This window comes from Oncorhynchus gorbuscha, unplaced genomic scaffold (genome assembly GCF_021184085.1).
Source record: "Oncorhynchus gorbuscha isolate QuinsamMale2020 ecotype Even-year unplaced genomic scaffold, OgorEven_v1.0 Un_scaffold_3115, whole genome shotgun sequence".
NCBI classification, from domain to species: domain Eukaryota; kingdom Metazoa; phylum Chordata; class Actinopteri; order Salmoniformes; family Salmonidae; genus Oncorhynchus; species Oncorhynchus gorbuscha.
The window spans coordinates 13,102-30,000 of record NW_025747453.1 but is presented as its reverse complement, the minus strand read 5'-3'; the positions used below and the strand labels follow the sequence as shown (position 1 = coordinate 30,000).

The 16,899-nt window shown below is 48.0% G+C and overlaps 1 protein-coding gene across 1 annotated transcript in view; it reads left to right on the top strand.

The window, feature by feature from the left end:
- LOC124027344 (janus kinase and microtubule-interacting protein 3-like) overlaps window positions 1–16,899 on the top strand; it is a 30,826-nt gene that overhangs the window by 13,443 nt on the left and 484 nt on the right. Inside the window, exons 5-16 of the mRNA XM_046339793.1 lie at window positions 3,381–3,509; window positions 5,233–5,316; window positions 5,404–5,466; window positions 5,569–5,667; window positions 7,944–8,042; window positions 8,861–8,914; window positions 10,268–10,333; window positions 10,513–10,581; window positions 11,156–11,233; window positions 12,401–12,604; window positions 16,582–16,647; window positions 16,822–16,863. Coding sequence (XP_046195749.1) covers window positions 3,381–3,509; window positions 5,233–5,316; window positions 5,404–5,466; window positions 5,569–5,667; window positions 7,944–8,042; window positions 8,861–8,914; window positions 10,268–10,333; window positions 10,513–10,581; window positions 11,156–11,233; window positions 12,401–12,604; window positions 16,582–16,647; window positions 16,822–16,863 — 1,053 coding nt within the window. The remainder of the gene's footprint in view (window positions 1–3,380; window positions 3,510–5,232; window positions 5,317–5,403; window positions 5,467–5,568; window positions 5,668–7,943; window positions 8,043–8,860; window positions 8,915–10,267; window positions 10,334–10,512; window positions 10,582–11,155; window positions 11,234–12,400; window positions 12,605–16,581; window positions 16,648–16,821; window positions 16,864–16,899) is intronic.

Here is a 16,899-nt window from a genome sequence, read left to right as displayed (position 1 = left end):
ACCTTATATCAATATAATCTTAGTTTGATAGAAACAACAACTAATCTAATCTTATATCAATATAATCTTAGTTTGATAGAAACAACAACTAATCTGACCTTATATCAATATAATCTTAGTTTGATAGAAACAACAACTAATCTAATCTTATATCAATATAATCTTAGTTTGATAGAAACAACAACTAATCTGACTTTATATCAATATAATCTTAGTTTGATAGAAACAACAACTAATCTGACCTTATATCAATATAATCTTAGTTTGATAGAAACAACAACTAATCTAACCGTATATCAATATAATCTTAGTTTGATAGAAACAACAACTAATCTAAACTTATATCAATATAATCTTAGCTTGATGCAACTCCTCCCCAGACTCTGATATGGAAATGTCCTTGTGTGTCGTACTCTCACACTTTCCCTATATATAGTAGTGCACTACTTTTGTCCAGAGACATATGGTGGGCCCTGGTGAAAAGTAGTGCACTACAAAAGGAATAGGGTACCATTTGGAATGTATCATCAGTCTCTCAGCCTCAAAGGAGGGACAATATCTGCATCTTTAGTGTCTATGAGGATAGTACTGTTTGATATTAGGTGTCTATGAGGATAGTAATGTTTAATATTAGGTGTCTATGAGGATAGTACTGTTTAATATTAGGTGTCTATGAGGATAGTACTGTTTAATATTAGGTGTCTATGAGGATAGTACTGTTTAATATTAGGTGTCTATAAGGATAGTACTGTTTAATATTAGGTGTCTATGAGGATAGTACTGTTTAATATTAGGTGTCTCTGAGGATAGTACTGTTTAATATTAGGTGTCTATGAGAATAGTACTGTTTAATATTAGGTGTCTATGAGGATAGTACTGTTTAATATTAGGTGTCTATGAGGATAGTACTGTTTAATATTAGGTGTCTATGAGGATAGTACTGTTTAATATTAGGTGTCTATGAGGATAGTACTGTTTAATATTAGGTGTCTATGAGGATAGTACTGTTTAATATTAGGTGTCTATGAGGATAGTACTGTTTAATATTAGGTGTCTATGAGGATAGTACTGTTTAATATTAGGTGTCTCTGAGGATAGTACTGTTTAATATTAGGTGTCTATGAGGATAGTACTGTTTAATATTAGGTGTCTATGAGGATAGTACTGTTTAATATTAGGTGTCTATGAGGATAGTACTGTTTAATATTAGGTGTCTATGAGGATAGTACTGTTTAATATTAGGTGTCTATGAGGATAGTACTGTTTAATATTAGGTGTCTCTGAGGATAGTACTGTTTAATATTAGGTGTCTATGAGGATAGTACTGTTTAATATTAGGTGTCTATGAGGATAGTACTGTTTAATATTAGGTGTCTATGAGGATAGTACTGTTTAATATTAGGTGTCTCTGAGGATAGTACTGTTTAATATTAGGTGTTTTATATGAGGATAGTACTGACAAACAACATTTTCCTATCTTCTAGGTGTCTGATGAGGATAGTACTGTTTGATATTAGGTGTCAGCATAGAGGATAGTACTGTTTAATATTAGGTGTCTTTGAGGATAGTAGAGTTTAATATTAGGTGTCTCTCCTTCCAGGATACCAGACGATGACCCGGGGAGGTAAGACTGTTCTGCTAATATTAGGTGTCTATGAGGATAGTACTGTTTAATATTAGGGAGGTGATCAAGAAAGAGAGGAAAGTACTGTTTAATATTAAAAGATGTCTCTGAGGATAGTACTGTTTAACGATTAAGACAGAGAAAGAGTGTCTCTGAGAGATAGAGGAAAGAGAGAACTCAAGAGAGAATATTAGGTGTCTCTGAGGATAGTACTGTTTAATATTAGGTGTTTTATAGGCCTGTGTATTCAGCACATGACAAACAACATTTTCCTTCATCTTCTATGGAATGGTGATGTAAGAGAGAACGATCAAGACAGAGAGAGAGTGTGATCGAGACGGCAGGGCAGCATAGGGAGGGAAGAAGGCCATCAGGCCGGGAGAAAAAGAGAGAACGATCAAGAGAGAGAAAGAGTGTTCTTTGAGAGGGGAAAGAGAGAACGATCAAGAGAGAGAGAGAGAGAGAGAAAGAGAGAACTCCATCTCCTTCCACACAGACAGGACACCGTGCTCAAGAGAGATGACCCGGGGGAAAGAGTAAGACCAAGAGAGAGAGTTCTGCTTGAGTGTTTAAAGAGGAACGATCAAGAGTCTGACAGAGAGAGAAGAGAAAGTGAGATCAAGAGAGAGAGAGAGAGAGGAAAGAGAGAACGATCAAGACAGAGAAAGAGTGTGATCGAGAGAGAGGGAGAGAGGAAAGAGAGAACGATCAAGACAGAGAGAAAGAGTGTGATCGAGAGAGAGAGAGAGGAAAGAGAGAACGATCAAGAGAGAGAGGGAGAGAAGAAAGAGAGAACGATCAAGAGAGAGAGGGAGAGAGGAAAGAGAGAACGATCAAGAGAGAGAGAGAGAGAGGAAAGAGAGAACGATCAAGAGAGAGAGAGAGAGAGAGGAAAGAGAGAACGATCAAGACAGAGAAAGAGTGTGATCGAGAGAGAGGGAGAGAGGAAAGAGAGAACGATCAAGAGAGAGAGAGAGAGAGGAAAGAGAGAACGATCAAGACAGAGAGAAAGAGTGTGATCGAGAGAGAGGAGAGGAGTCAAGACAGAGAAAGAGTGTGATCGAGAGAGAGAGAGAGAGAGGAAAGAGAGAACGATCAAGACAGAGAGAAAGAGTGTGATCGAGAGAGAGGAGAGGAAAGAGAGAACGATCAAGACAGAGAGAGAGTTTCTGAGAACGTCAAGACAGAGAGAAAGAGAGAGGAGGGAGAGAGAGATATATGTATGTTTTCTCGTCTGATTGCTCCCTGATGAAAGCTTGACGTTTCGACATTTGGTTTGTATCAGAACTATGAATGAATGTGGAAGTGTGTTTCCATTCTTGATATACAGCAGTCAATTACAGAAGTGTAAATATGCAACGCAACGTTTACCGAGAAGCAGACATATTGCCTGTTTCTAATGTCATCTGTTGTTTCTGATATTGTGTTATAATAACCATGGGGAGGGACAGCGACCTCTGACCTCCCTCACTGTCTGTCTGTCTGTCTGTCTGTCTGTCTGTCTGTCTGTCTGTCTGTCTGTCTGTCTGTCTGTCTGTCTGTCTGTCTGTCTGCCCGTCCGTCTGTCCGCCCGTCTGTCTGTCTGTCTGTCTGCCCGTCTGTCTGTCTGTCTGCCCATCTGTCTGCCCATCTGTCTACCTGTCTTTCTGTCTGCCCATCTGTCTACCTGTCTTTCTGTCTGCCCATCTGTCTACCTGTCTTTCTGTCTGCCCATCTGTCTACCTGTCTTTCTGTCTGCCCATCTGTCTACCTGTAGGGTATGATCAGGGAGGAGACAGAGATGAGGTTTCATCAGTTGACCATGGAGTACCAGGCTCTTCAGAGAGCCTATGCACTTCTACAGGAGCAGGTGGGGGGCACGTTTGATGCAGAGAAGGAAGTCAAGGTAAGAGGTGCTCTATTATGATGCCATTATCAAAACATGTATTTCATTCACTGGGCAGTAATGTATTTCAGACCACTATTCCACTGGAGGTATTGGGGTATAGTCGTATTCACCTGTCCATCATAAGTAGGACTCCTCCCAGGCCTGATTCAGCCCAGACATTCACATAAATCATGCATTGACGTCCGTGAGAGAAAATGTGAGTTAAGCACGCAAGTCTCAAACCAAAATGCTGCCCTAGAGACTGACCAGGTAGAGACTGACCAGGTAGAGACTGAACCAGTTAGAGACTGAACCAGGTAGAGACTGACCAGGTAGAGCCAGAATGCCGACACAGAGACTGAACCAGGTAAAAACTGAACCAGGTAGAGTCTGAACCAGGTAGAGACTGAACCAGGTAGAGACTGACCAGGTAGAGCCAGAATGCTGTCATAGAGACTGAACCAGTTAGAGACTGAACCAGTTAGAGACTAAACCAGGTAGAGTCTGAACCAGGTAGAGTCTGAACCAGGTAGAGTCTGAACCAGGTAGAGACTGAACCAGGTAGACTGAACCAGGTAGAATGCTGAACCAGGTAGAGACTGAACCAGGTAGAGACTGAACCAGGTAGAGACTGAACCAGGTAGAGACTGCACCAGGTAGAGACATAATGCTGCCATAGAGACTGAACCAGGTAGAGCCAGAATGCTGACATAGAGACTGAACCAGGTAGAGACATAATGCTAACATAGAGACTGAACCAGGTAAAAACTGAACCAGGTAGAGACTGAACCAGGTAGAGACTGAACCAGGTAGACTGAACCAGGTAGATCCAGAATGCTGCCATAGAGACTGAACCAGGTAGAGACGGAACCAGGTAGAGACAGAATGCTGCCATAGAGACCGGACCAGGTAGAGACTGAACCAGGTAGAGACTGAACCAGGTAGAGACTGAACCAGGTAGAGACTGAACCAGGTAGAGACTGAACCAGGTAGAGACATAATGCTAACAGAGACTGAACCAGGTAAAAACTGAACCAGGTAGAGACTGAACCAGGTAGAGACTGAACCAGGTAGAGACTGAACCAGGTAGATCCAGAATGCTGCCATAGAGACTGAACCAGGTAGAGACGGAACCAGGTAGAGACAGAATGCTGCCATAGAGACCGGACCAGGTAGAGACCGAACCAGGTAGAGACCGAACCAGGTAGAGACTGAACCAGGTAGAGACTGAACCAGGTAGAGACATAATGCTAACATAGAGACTGAACCAGGTAAAAACTGAACCAGGTAGAGACTGAACCAGGTAGAGACTGAACCAGGTAGAGACTGAATCAGGTAGAGACTGAACCAGGTAGATCCAGAATGCTGCCATAGAGACTGAACCAGGTAGAGACTGAACCAGGTAGAGACAGAATGCTGCCATAGAGACCGAACCAGGTAGAGACCGAACCAGGTAGAGACCGAACCAGGTAGAGACCGAACCAGGTAGAGACCGAACCAGGTAGAGACTGAACCAGGTAGAGACAGAATGCCGCCAAAGAGACTGAACCAGGTAAAAACTGAACCAGGTAGTGTCTGAACCAGGTAGTGTCTGAACCAGGTAGAGTCTGAACCAGGTAGAGACTGAACCAGGTAGAGAAAGAATGCTGCCATAGAGACTGAAAGAGGTAGAGAAACATATTCTACTAGCGTTTATTATCATTGTATATAACCAGTGAATGTTTTTCTCTTCACTCCACAGACAAGAGAACAGTTGCAAGCAGAGCTTATTCTCTACCAAACCAGAATACAGGACCTGGAGTGTGTTCTGTCCCAGCAAGGACAGGTGACTGGATTACACACACGCACGCACGCACGCACGCACGCACACACACAGAGTTCTTTGTCACTGATTTCCTGTGTGTTTTTTTAGGATATGAAGTGGATCGAGGAGAAACAAGCCCTATATCAAAGAAATCAAGAACTTATAGAGAAGGTATAAAACTATTGTCCATGATATTTACCTGAAGTAATGTAATCCAGGTGTGATTGGGAACATGTGATTACATTTCCCCAGTGTTTTTCTGTCTCTTAACAGATCAAGCACATGGAAACAGAGGAGTCACGTTTAAAAAACGAATTTCAGGACGCCAGAGACCAAAATGAACTCCTGGAGTTCCGGATCCTTGAACTTGAAGTAAGAGCCATTTGACCCCTAGACCAATCCTCTTTCTCGGGCGCCGCCCCCTAGACCAATCCTCTTTCTCGGGCGCCGCCCCCTAGACCAATCCTCTTTCTCGGGCGCCGCCCCGTAGCCCAATCCTCTTTCTCGGGCGCCGCCCCCTAGACCAATCCTCTTTCTCGGGCGCCGCCCCCTAGACCAATCCTCTTTCTCGGGCGCCGCCCGTAGCCCAATCCTCTTTCTCGGGCGCCGCCCCTAGACCAATCCTCTTTCTCGGGCGCCGCCCCTAGACCAATCCTCTTTCTCGGGCGCCGCCCCTAGACCAATCCTCTTTCTCGGGCGCCCCCCTAGCCCAATCCTCTTCTCGGGCGCCGCCCCTAGCCCAATCCTCTTTCTCGGGCGCCTCCCCTAGCCCAATCCTCTTTCTCGGGCGCCGCCCCTAGCCCAATCCTCTTTCTCGGGCGCCGCCCCTAGACCCATCCTCTTTCTCGGGCGCCGCCCCTCTTTCTCGTAGCCCAATCCTCTTTCTCGGGCGCCGCCCCTAGCCCAATCCTCTTTCTCGGGCGCCTCCCCCTAGCCCAATCCTCTTTCTCGGGCGCCGCCCCCGTAGCCCAATCCTCTTTCTCGGGCGCCGCCCCCTAGCCCAATCCTCTTTCTCGGGCGCCGCCCCCGTAGCCCAATCCTCTTTCTCGGGCGCCGCCCCGTAGCCCAATCCTCTTTCTCGGGCGCCGCCCCGTAGCCCAATCCTCTTTCTCGGGCGCCGCCCCCTAGCCCAATCCTCTTTCTCGGGCGCCGCCCCCTAGACCCAATCCTCTTTCTCGGGCGCCTCCCTAGCCCAATCCTCTTTCTCGGGCGCCGCCCCGTAGCCCAATCCTCTTTCTCGGGCGCCTCCCTAGCCCAATCCTCTTTCTCGGGCGCCGCCCCCTAGCCCAATCCTCTTTCTCGGGCGCCGCACCCTAGACCCATCCTCTTTCTCGGGCGCCGCCCCCGTAGCCCAATCCTCTTTCTCGGGCGCCGCACCCTAGACCCATCCTCTTTCTCGGGCGCCTCCCCCTAGACCCATCCTCTTTCTCGGGCGCCTCCCCCTAGCCCCATCCTCTTTCTCGGGCGCCGCCCCCTAGCCCAATCCTCTTTCTCGGGCGCCGCCCCCTAGCCCAATCCTCTTTCTCGGGCGCCGCCCCTTCCTCTTTCTCGGGCCGCGCCGCCCAATCCTCTTTCTCGTAGCCCAATCCTCTTTCTCGGGCGCCTCCCTAGCCCAATCCTCTTTCTCGGGCGCCGCACCCTAGACCCATCCACTTTCTCGGGCGCCGCCCCCTAGCCCAATCCTCTTTTTCGGGCGCCGCCCCGTAGCCCAATCCTCTTTCTCGGGCGCCGCCCCGTAGCCCAATCTTTCTCGGGCGCCGCCCCTAGCCCAATCCTCTTTCTCGGGCGCCGCCCCTAGCCCATCCTCTTTCTCGGGCGCCGCCCGTGCCCAATCCTCTTTCTCGGGCGCCGCCCCGTAGCCCAATCCTCTTTCTCGGGCCGCCCTAGCCCAATCCTCTTTCTCGGGCGCCGCCCCTAGCCCAATCCTCTTTCTCGGGCGCCGCCCGTAGCCCAATCCTCTTTCTCGGGCGCCGCCCCTAGCCCAATCCTCTTTCTCAGGCCGCCCGTAGAATCCTCTTTCTCGGGCGCCGCACCTTTCGAGCCCAATCCTCTCTCGGGCGCCGCAATCCAATCCTTTTCTCGGGCGCCGCACCCTAACCCATCCTCTTTCTCGGGCGCCGCCCCTAGCCCAATCCTCTTTTCGGGCGCCCCCCTTTCTAGCCCCATCCTTTCTCGGGCGCCGCCCTAGCCCAATCCTCTTTTTAGCCCAATCCTCTTTTTCGGGCGCCTCCCCCTAGCCCCATCCTCTTTCTCGGGCGCCGCCCCCTAGCCCAATCCTCTTTTTCGGGCGCCTCCCCCTAGCCCCATCCTCTTTCTCGGGCGCCGCCCCCTAGCCCAATCCTCTTTCTCGGGTGCCTCCCCCTAGCCCAATCCTCTTTCTCGGGGGCCGCCCCCAATCCCAATCCTCTTTCTCGGGCGCCGCCCCCAAGCTTCATCCTCTCCAATCTCTATCAGGTTTCACTGGACCTTGTAAACGATTGGACAGAAAAATGTTTAATCTTAATGATATTCACGTTTTTGGAAATGTATTGTCAGTTTTAGCTGTACTCGTACATACTTTAGCTAATGAAAGAGTTGCAGGCTAGTTTTACATGCCCATGGTCTCCAAGATGGGCCATCTAGTAATAATGTCATCTATCACCATCCAGGAGAGGGAGAGGAGATCTCCAGGAATCAACTTCCACAACATCCACTTCTGTGAAGGCATCAGTCCACTGCAGGTGTACTGTGAGGCCGAGGGAGTCACAGTGAGTCTATAATAATAATATCATATCTATATATATATATATATATATATAATATATATATATATTATACTTCAGTGAAGGCATCAGTCCACTGCAGGTGGACTGTGAGGCCGAGGGAGTCACAGTGAGTCTATAATAATAATATCATATCTATATATATATATATTATACTTCTGTGAAGGTATCAGTCCACTGCAGGTATACTGTGAGGCCGAGGGAGTCAGAGTGAGTCTATATCTATAATAATAATATCATATAAAAGGTGCTAGGAGCTAGGGGCTAGGAGAGTGTCTAGGGGCCTCAAATTCAAATCTTGACCTCAAAGCCAGTTCCACTGCATTTCTTCATTGTTCCCTTCTAATCAGGGCCTGATTTAGACCTGGGACACCAGATGGGTGATATTAATGATCAGGGCCCAGTTTAGACCTGGGACACCAGATGGGTGATATTAATGATCAGGGCCCAGTTTAGACCTGGGACACCAGATGGGTGATATTAATGATCAGGGCCTGATTTAGACCTGGGACACCAGGTGGGGTGATATTAATGATCAGGGCCTGATTTAGACCTGGGACACCAGGTGGGTGATATTAATTATCAGGGCCTGATTTAGACCTGGGACACCAGATGGGGTGATATTAATGATCAGGGCCTGATTTAGACCTGGGACACCAGGTGGGTGATATTAAAGATCAGGTAGAACAGACAACCAGTAGTTGTCCTCGTAGGGTCAGAGTTTAAATACCTTTGGTCTCAGGGGAGTGTTAAGGAGTTGATTTGAAGTTTAACCTGATGTTCTTGTCTCTCCTCCCTGGCAGGACATTATCATCACAGAGCTAATGAAAAAGCTAGATATACTGGGGGATAATGCCGTAAGTGTATGTTCATTTCCTATCTACATGTATGTTCATGTATGTCTGCCGCAGTCGGATCCGCTCCACCCTCACTGGACTCATTGCTCTGTCTATCTGTCTCCTCTGTGTTGATGGATCTGCTGTCTGCTTGATACTGAGTGTCTCAGTGTTGATGGATCTGATGTCTGCTTGATACTGAGTATCTCAGTGTTGATGGATCTGATGTCTGCTTGATACTGAGTGTCTCTGTGTTGATGGATCTGATGTCTGCTTGATACTGAGTATCTCAGTGTTGATGGATCTGCTGTCTGCTTGATACTGAGTGTCTCAGTGTTGATGGATCTGCTGTCCATACTGAGGATCTCAGTGTTGATGGATCTGATGTCTCATACTGAGTATCTCTGTTGATGGATCGATGGATCTGCTGTCTGTTGATATTCTCAGCAACTTACATGTTGATGGATCTGCTGTCTGCTTGATGCTGAATGTTGATGGATCTGTGTTGAATACTGAGTGTCTCTGTGTTGATGGATCTGATGTCTGCTTGATACTGAGTTTGCTCATTGTTGATGGATCTGATGTCTGCTTGATACTGAGTATCTCAGTGTTGATGGATCTGCTGTCTGCTTGATACTGAGTGTCTGAGTGTTGATGGATTTGATGTCTGCTTGATGCTGAATGTTGATGGACCTGATGTCTTTAGCATGCTGAAAAAGTTGATGGACATGATGTCTGCTTGATGCTGAATGTTGATGGTAAAATGAGTGTCTCAGTGTTGATGGATCTGCTGTCTGATCTGTATTGATGTCTTGAGTTTGGATCTGATGTCTGCTTGATTTGAGTGTCTCAGTGTTGATAATCTGATGTCTGCTTGATGCATGACTGTGTTATGTGTCTTTGATGCATGTGTGTTGATGGATCTATGTCTGTTGATACTGACTCAGTGTTGATGGATCTGCTGTCTGCTTGATGCTGACTGTTGATGGTTCTGATGTCTGCTTCATGCTGACTGTTGATGGACCTGATGTCTGCTTGATGCTGAATGTTGATGGTTCTGATGTCTGCTTGATGCTGACTGTTGATGGATCTGATGTCTGCTTGATGCTGAGTATCTCAGTGTTGATGGATCTGCTGTCTGCTCGATACTGAGTGTCTCAGTGATGGATCTGATGTCTGCTTGATGCTGACTGTTGATGGCTCTGATGTCTGCTTGATGCTGAATGTTGATGGATCTGATGTCTGCTTGATGCTGACTGTTGATGGATCTGATGTCTGCTTGATACTGAGTGTCTCAGTGATGGATCTGCTGTCTGCTTGTTGATACTGAGTGTCTGAGTGTTGTGTTCTCCTTATGTGCCATGTACCACCCAGAACCTATCCAACGAGGAGCAGGTGGTGGCCATTCACGCCAGGACCGTCTTAACGCTAGCAGAGAGGGTAGTTATATTCTCAGCAACTTACATTTCAAAAGGCTGTTTTTGAATCTTTGTTTGTTTGAATGCCAGCCTTGTCTTTGAATCCCTGTCGTACAGTAGGCTTTGCATCATTGAGTTAATGAGATAAAGTAATGTTTTATTCCCAGCTGAATATCCCAGTTTATTATCTTCTCCTTTCAGTGGCTTGAGAATATAGAGGTCACCAAAACAGCTTTAGCACAGAAAAGGATGGACATTGAAAGTGAGAAGGTAAATGGCTGATCTATATTTTATTTTTTAACCCTTCTTATTTAGCATGTTGCTCAAGATGTTTAATATGTTGCTGATGCATGAATATGTGTTATGTGCTTTGAATGCATTGGGCAATGGCAATATATTGTAGCCTGACCTACAGTATTTAACAGACAACTGAATGAATGGATGAATGAATGAATGAATGGATGGATGAATGGATGAATGGATGATGGATGAATGGATGAATGGATGGAATGAATGGATGAAGGATGGATGAATGAATGAATGGATGAATGAATGATGGATGGATGAATGGATGAATGGATGAATGAATGATGAATGGATGAATGGATGAATGGATGAATGAATGAATGGATGGGTGAATGGATGGATGAATGAATGAATGGATGAATGGATGAATGGATGGATGAATGGATGAATGGATGGGTGGATGGATGAATGAATGGATGGATGAATGGATGAATGAATGGATGAATGGATGAATGGATGGATGGGTGGATGAATGAATGATTTTGTATGAATCTTCAGTTGGAGTTGGCTGGATGATCAGGTTGTGTGTTCTCTGCAGCATGTGTTCAGTAAACAGAAAGGCTATCTGGATGAGGAGTTGGACTACAGGAAACAGTCCATGGCTCAGGCTCACAAGGTGAGACATTTCAAATGGACCCAAATGTTCCAGGAAAAAAAAACTTGCCTTTTGTAAAACTAACAATCGCGCTCTGGATAAGAGCATCAGTGCTTCTACACCTGCATTGCTTTCTGTTTGGGGGTTTTAGGCTGGGTTTCTGTACAGCACTTTGTGACATCAGCTGATGTAAGAAGGGCTTTATAAATACATTTGATTGATATCTGCTAAATGACTAAAGTGAAAATATACAATGAGTGCACAAAACATTAAGAACACCTTCCAACTATTGAGTTGCATCCACCTTTTTGTCCTCATGACAGACTCGATTCATCGGGGCAAGGTGTCAGAAGAATTCCCCAGGGATGCTGGCCCAATGCGTCCCATAGTTGTCATGTTGGCTAGATGTCCTTTGGGTCGGTGGACCATTCTTGATACACATGAAAAACCCAGCAGCATTGTAGTTCTTGACTCAAACCGGTGCGCCTGGCACCTACTACCATACCCCGTTCAGAGGCACTTAAATCTTTTGTCTTGCTTAAATCAATTGAGACCTGGATTGTGAATGGCACACATACATAATCATCTCAATTGTCTCAAGGCTTAAATCCTTGTTTAACCCGTCTCCTCCCCTTCATCTACATGTTTCCTCCCCTTCATCTACATGTCCCCTCCCCTTCATCTACATGTCTCCTCCCCTTCATCTACATGTCTCTCCCCTTCATCTACATGTCTCCTCCCCTTCATCTACACTGATTGAAGTGGATATAACAGGTGACATCAATAAGGGATCATAGCTTTCACCTGGATTCACCTGGTCAGTCTGTGTCATGGAAAGAGCAGGTGTTCTTAATGTTTTATATACTCAGTGTATAAGTTTTTACGGAAAACATTGAGCCAGTGGATCACATTGTCCACCCACTGACTAGCTGCAGCTGTGCCCTCTTGTGGTCGTTAGGTGTAACACCAACGACCTTGTCTCCTTTCTCTGCCCTCTCTCCCCATCCCTCCCTCCCTCCCTCCTTCCCCTCTCTCCCCATCCTTCCCTCCCTCCCTCCCCTCTCTCCCCATCCTTCCCTCCCTCCCTCCCCTCTCTCCCTATCCCTCCCTCCCTCCCCTCTCTCCCTATCCCTCCCTCCCTCCCTCCCCTCTCTCCCCATCCTTCCATCCCTCCCTCACTCCCTCCAGAGGATCTTGGAGCTAGAGGCAATGCTGTTTGATGCCCTGCAACAGGATGCGGGGGCCAAGATGTCAGAGATGCTGTCGGACGACGAGAGGGAGACACTGCGTCGGGCGGTGGAGCAGTGGAAGAGAGGAGTCATGATGGAGCTCAGAGAGAGGGACTCACAGATCCTCAGGGAGAGAATGGACATGCTACAGCACTCACAGCAGGTGAGAGGATGGAGCTGGTAGAGGATGAAGCTAGTACTGGTAGAGGATGGAGATGGAAGAGAATGGAGCTGGTACTGGTAGATGATGGAGCTGGTAGAGGATGGAGCTGGTACTGGTAGAGGATGGAGCTGGTAGAGAATGGAGCTGGTACTGGTAGAGGATGGAGCTGGTAGAGGATGGAGCTGGTAGAGAATGGAGCTGGTACTGGTAGAGGATGGAGCTGGTAGAGGATGGAGCTGGTAGAGGATGGAGCTGGTAGAGGATGGAGCTGGTAGAGGATGGAGCTGGTAGAGGATGGAGCTGGTAGAGGATGGAGCTGGTAGAGGATGGAGCTGGTAGAGGATGGAGCTCATAGAGGATGGAGATGTTACTGGTAGAGGATGGAGCTGGTAGAGGATGGAGCTGGTAGAGGATGGAGCTCGTAGAGGATGGAGATGTTACTGGTAGAGGATGGAGCTGGTAGAGAATGGAGCTGGTACTGGTAGAGGATGGAGCTGGTACTGGTAGAGGATGGAGCTGGTAGAGAATGGAGCTGGTACTGGTAGAGGATGGAGCTGGTACTGGTAGAGGATGGAGCTGGTAGAGAATGGAGCTGGTACTGGTAGAGGATGGAGCTGGTAGAGGATGGAGCTGGTAGAGGATGGAGCTGGTAGAGGATGGAGCTGGTAGAGGATGGAGCTGGTAGAGGATGGAGCTGGTAGAGGATGGAGCTGGTAGAGGATGGAGCTGGTACTGGTAGAGGATGGAGCTGGTAGAGGATGGAGCTGGTACTGGTAGATGATGGAGCTGGTACTGGTAGATGATGGAGCTGGTAGAGGATGGAGCTGGTACTGGTAGAGGATGGAGCTGGTAGAGAATGGAGCTGGTACTGGTAGAGGATGGAGCTGGTAGAGGATGGAGCTGGTAGAGAATGGAGCTGGTACTGGTAGAGGATGGAGCTGGTAGAGGATGGAGCTGGTAGAGGATGGAGCTGGTAGAGGATGGAGCTGGTAGAGGATGGAGCTGGTAGAGGATGGAGCTGGTAGAGGATGGAGATGTTACTGGTAGAGGATGGAGCTGGTAGAGGATGGAGCTGGTAGAGGATGGAGATGTTACTGGTAGAGGATGGAGCTGGTAGAGAATGGAGCTGGTACTGGTAGAGGATGGAGCTGGTACTGGTAGAGGATGGAGCTGGTAGAGAATGGAGCTGGTACTGGTAGAGGATGGAGCTGGTACTGGTAGAGGATGGAGCTGGTAGAGAATGGAGCTGGTACTGGTAGAGAATGGAGCTGGTACTGGTAGAGGATGGAGCTGGTAGAGGATGGAGCTGGTAGAGGATGGAGCTGGTAGAGGATGGAGCTGGTAGAGGATGGAGCTGGTAGAGGATGGAGCTGGTAGAGGATGGAGCTGGTAGAGGATGGAGCTGGTAGAGGATGGAGCTGTTACTGGTAGAGGATGGAGCTGGTAGAGGATGGAGCTGGTAGAGGATGGAGCTGGTAGAGAATGGAGCTGGTAGAGAATGGAGCTGGTACTGGTAGAGGATGGAGCTGGTAGAGGATGGAGCTGGTACTGGTAGAGGATGGAGCTGGTATAGAATGGAGCTGGTACTGGTAGAGGATGGAGCTGGTAGAGGATGGAGCTGGTAGAGGATGGAGCTGGTAGAGGATGGAGCTGGTAGAGGATGGAGCTGGTAGAGAATGGAGCTGGTAGAGAATGGAGCTGGTAGAGAATGGAGCTGGTAGAGAATGGAGCTGGTAGAGGATGGAGATGGTACTGGTAGAGGATGGAGCTGGTAGAGAATGGAGCTGGTAGAGAATGGAGCTGGTAGAGGATGGAGCTGGTAGAGGATGGAGCTGGTACTGATAGAGGATGGAGCTGGTAGAGGATGGAGCTGGTACTGATAGAGGATGGAGCTGGTACTGATAGAGGATGGAGCTGGTAGAGGATAGAGCTGGTACTGATAGAGGATGGAGCTGGTACTGGTAGAGGATGGAGCTGGTACTGGTAGAGGATGGAGCTGGTAGAGGATGGAGCTGGTAGAGAATGTAGCTGGTACTGGTAGAGGATGGAGCTGGTAGAGGATGGAGCTGGTAGAGGATGGAGCTGGTAGAGGATGGAGCTGGTAGAGGATGGAGCTGGTAGAGGATGGAGCTGGTAGAGGATGGAGCTGGTACTGATAGAGGATGGAGCTGGTACTGGTAGAGGATGGAGCTGGTACTGGTAGAGGATGGAGCTGGTACTGGTAGAGGATGGAGCTGGTACTGATAGAGGATGGAGCTGGTAGAGGATAGAGCTGGTAGAGGATAGAGCTGGTACTGATAGAGGATGGAGCTGGTACTGATAGAGGATGGAGCTGGTAGAGGATGGAACTGGTACTGATAGAGGATGGAGCTGGTAGAGGATGGAGCTGGTAGAGAACCCTACAGTCCATTCCCCAGGGCGATCCTCCTTCTTCAGCTACCCTACAGTACATTCCCCAGGGAGATCCGTCTCCCTCAGATACCCTACAGTACATTCCCCAGGGAGATCCGTCTCCCTCAGCTACCCTACAGGGAGATTCTCCTTCCTCAGCTACCCTACAGTCCATTCCCCAGGGAGATTCTCCTTCCTCAGCTACCCTACAGTCCATTCCCCAGGGAGATTCTCCTTCCTCAGCTACCCTACAGTCCATTCCCCAGAGAGATTATCCTTCCTCAGCTACCCTACAGTCCATTCCCCAGGGAGATTCTCCTTCCTCAGCTACCCTACAGTCCATTCCCCAGGGAGATTCTCCTTCCTCAGCTACCCTACAGTCCATTCCCCAGGGAGAATCTCCTTCCTCAGCTACCCTACAGTCCATTCCCCAGGGAGATTCTCCTTCCTCAGCTACCCTACAGTCCATTCCCCAGGGAGATTCTCCTTCCTCAGCTACCCTACAGTCCATTCCCCAGGGAGATTCTCCTTCCTCAGCTACCCTACAGTCCATTCCCCAGGGAGATTCTCCTTCCTCAGCTACCCTACAGTCCATTCCCCAGGGAGATTCTCCTTCCTCAGCTACCCTACAGTCCATTCCCCAGGGAGATTCTCCTTCCTCAGCTACCCTACAGTCCATTCCCCAGGGAGATTCTCCTTCCTCAGCTACACTACAGTCCATTCCCCAGGGAGATTCTCCTTCCTCAGCTACCCTACAGTCCATTCCCCAGGGAGATTCTCCTTCCTCAGCTACCCTACAGTCCATTCCCCAGGGAGATTCTCCTTCCTCAGCTACCCTACAGTCCATTCCCCAGGGAGATTCTCCTTCCTCAGCTACCCTACAGTTCATTCCCCAGAGAGATTATCCTTCCTCAGCTACCCTACAGTCCATTCCCCAGGGAGATTCTCCTTCCTCAGCTACCCTACAGTCCATTCCCCATGGAGATTCTCCTTCCTCAGCTACCATACAGTCCATTCCCCAGGGAGAATCTCCTTCCTCAGCTACCCTACAGTCCATTCCCCAGGGAGATTCTCCTTCCTCAGCTACCCTACAGTCCATTCCCCAGGGAGATTCTCCTTCCTCAGCTACCCTACAGTCCATTCCCCAGGGAGATTCTCCTTCCTCAGCTACCCTACAGTCCATTCCCCAGGGAGATTCTCCTTCCTCAGCTACACTACAGTCCATTCCCCAGGGAGATTCTCCTTCCTCAGCTACCCTACAGTCCATTCCCCAGGGAGATTCTCCTTCCTCAGCTACCCTACAGTCCATTCCCCAGGGAGATTCTCCTTCCTCAGCTACCCTACAGTCCATTCCCCAGGGAGATTCTCCTTCCTCAGCTACCCTCCATCCATTCCCCAGGGAGATTCTCCTTCCTCAGCTACCCTACACTCCATTCCTCAGGGAGATTCTCCTTCCTCAGCTACCCTACAGTCCATTCCCCAGGGAGATTCTCCTTCCTCAGCTACAGTATAGCAATGTTAAACATTTCTCTAATCTGATTTGACTTGTTCTCCACCTTATTGTTCCTCCTGTTTTTCATGTCCAGAGAATCAAAGAACTGGAGGAATGGATAGCAGCTCAGAAAAGACAGATAAAGGAACTAGAAGAAAAGGTACATACACTGTGTTGTATTGTTCAATTTATTTAGATGGAATCTGACTTGGAGTATAAATGCTACAAATTTCTGTTTTTTTTATCTGTCTGACAAAAGAAATGACTCCTTTCTCTCTATTCTCTTCTTTTCAATTCGTTCAGTTTTTATTTTTATTTTTGTTTTTTTCTTTAGCCTTCATTCTTTGGTCATAGTTCTCCAGGGAAGCCAGAGCAAGTATGTCTTTTAAAAAATCTAAATGTCTGTTTTATT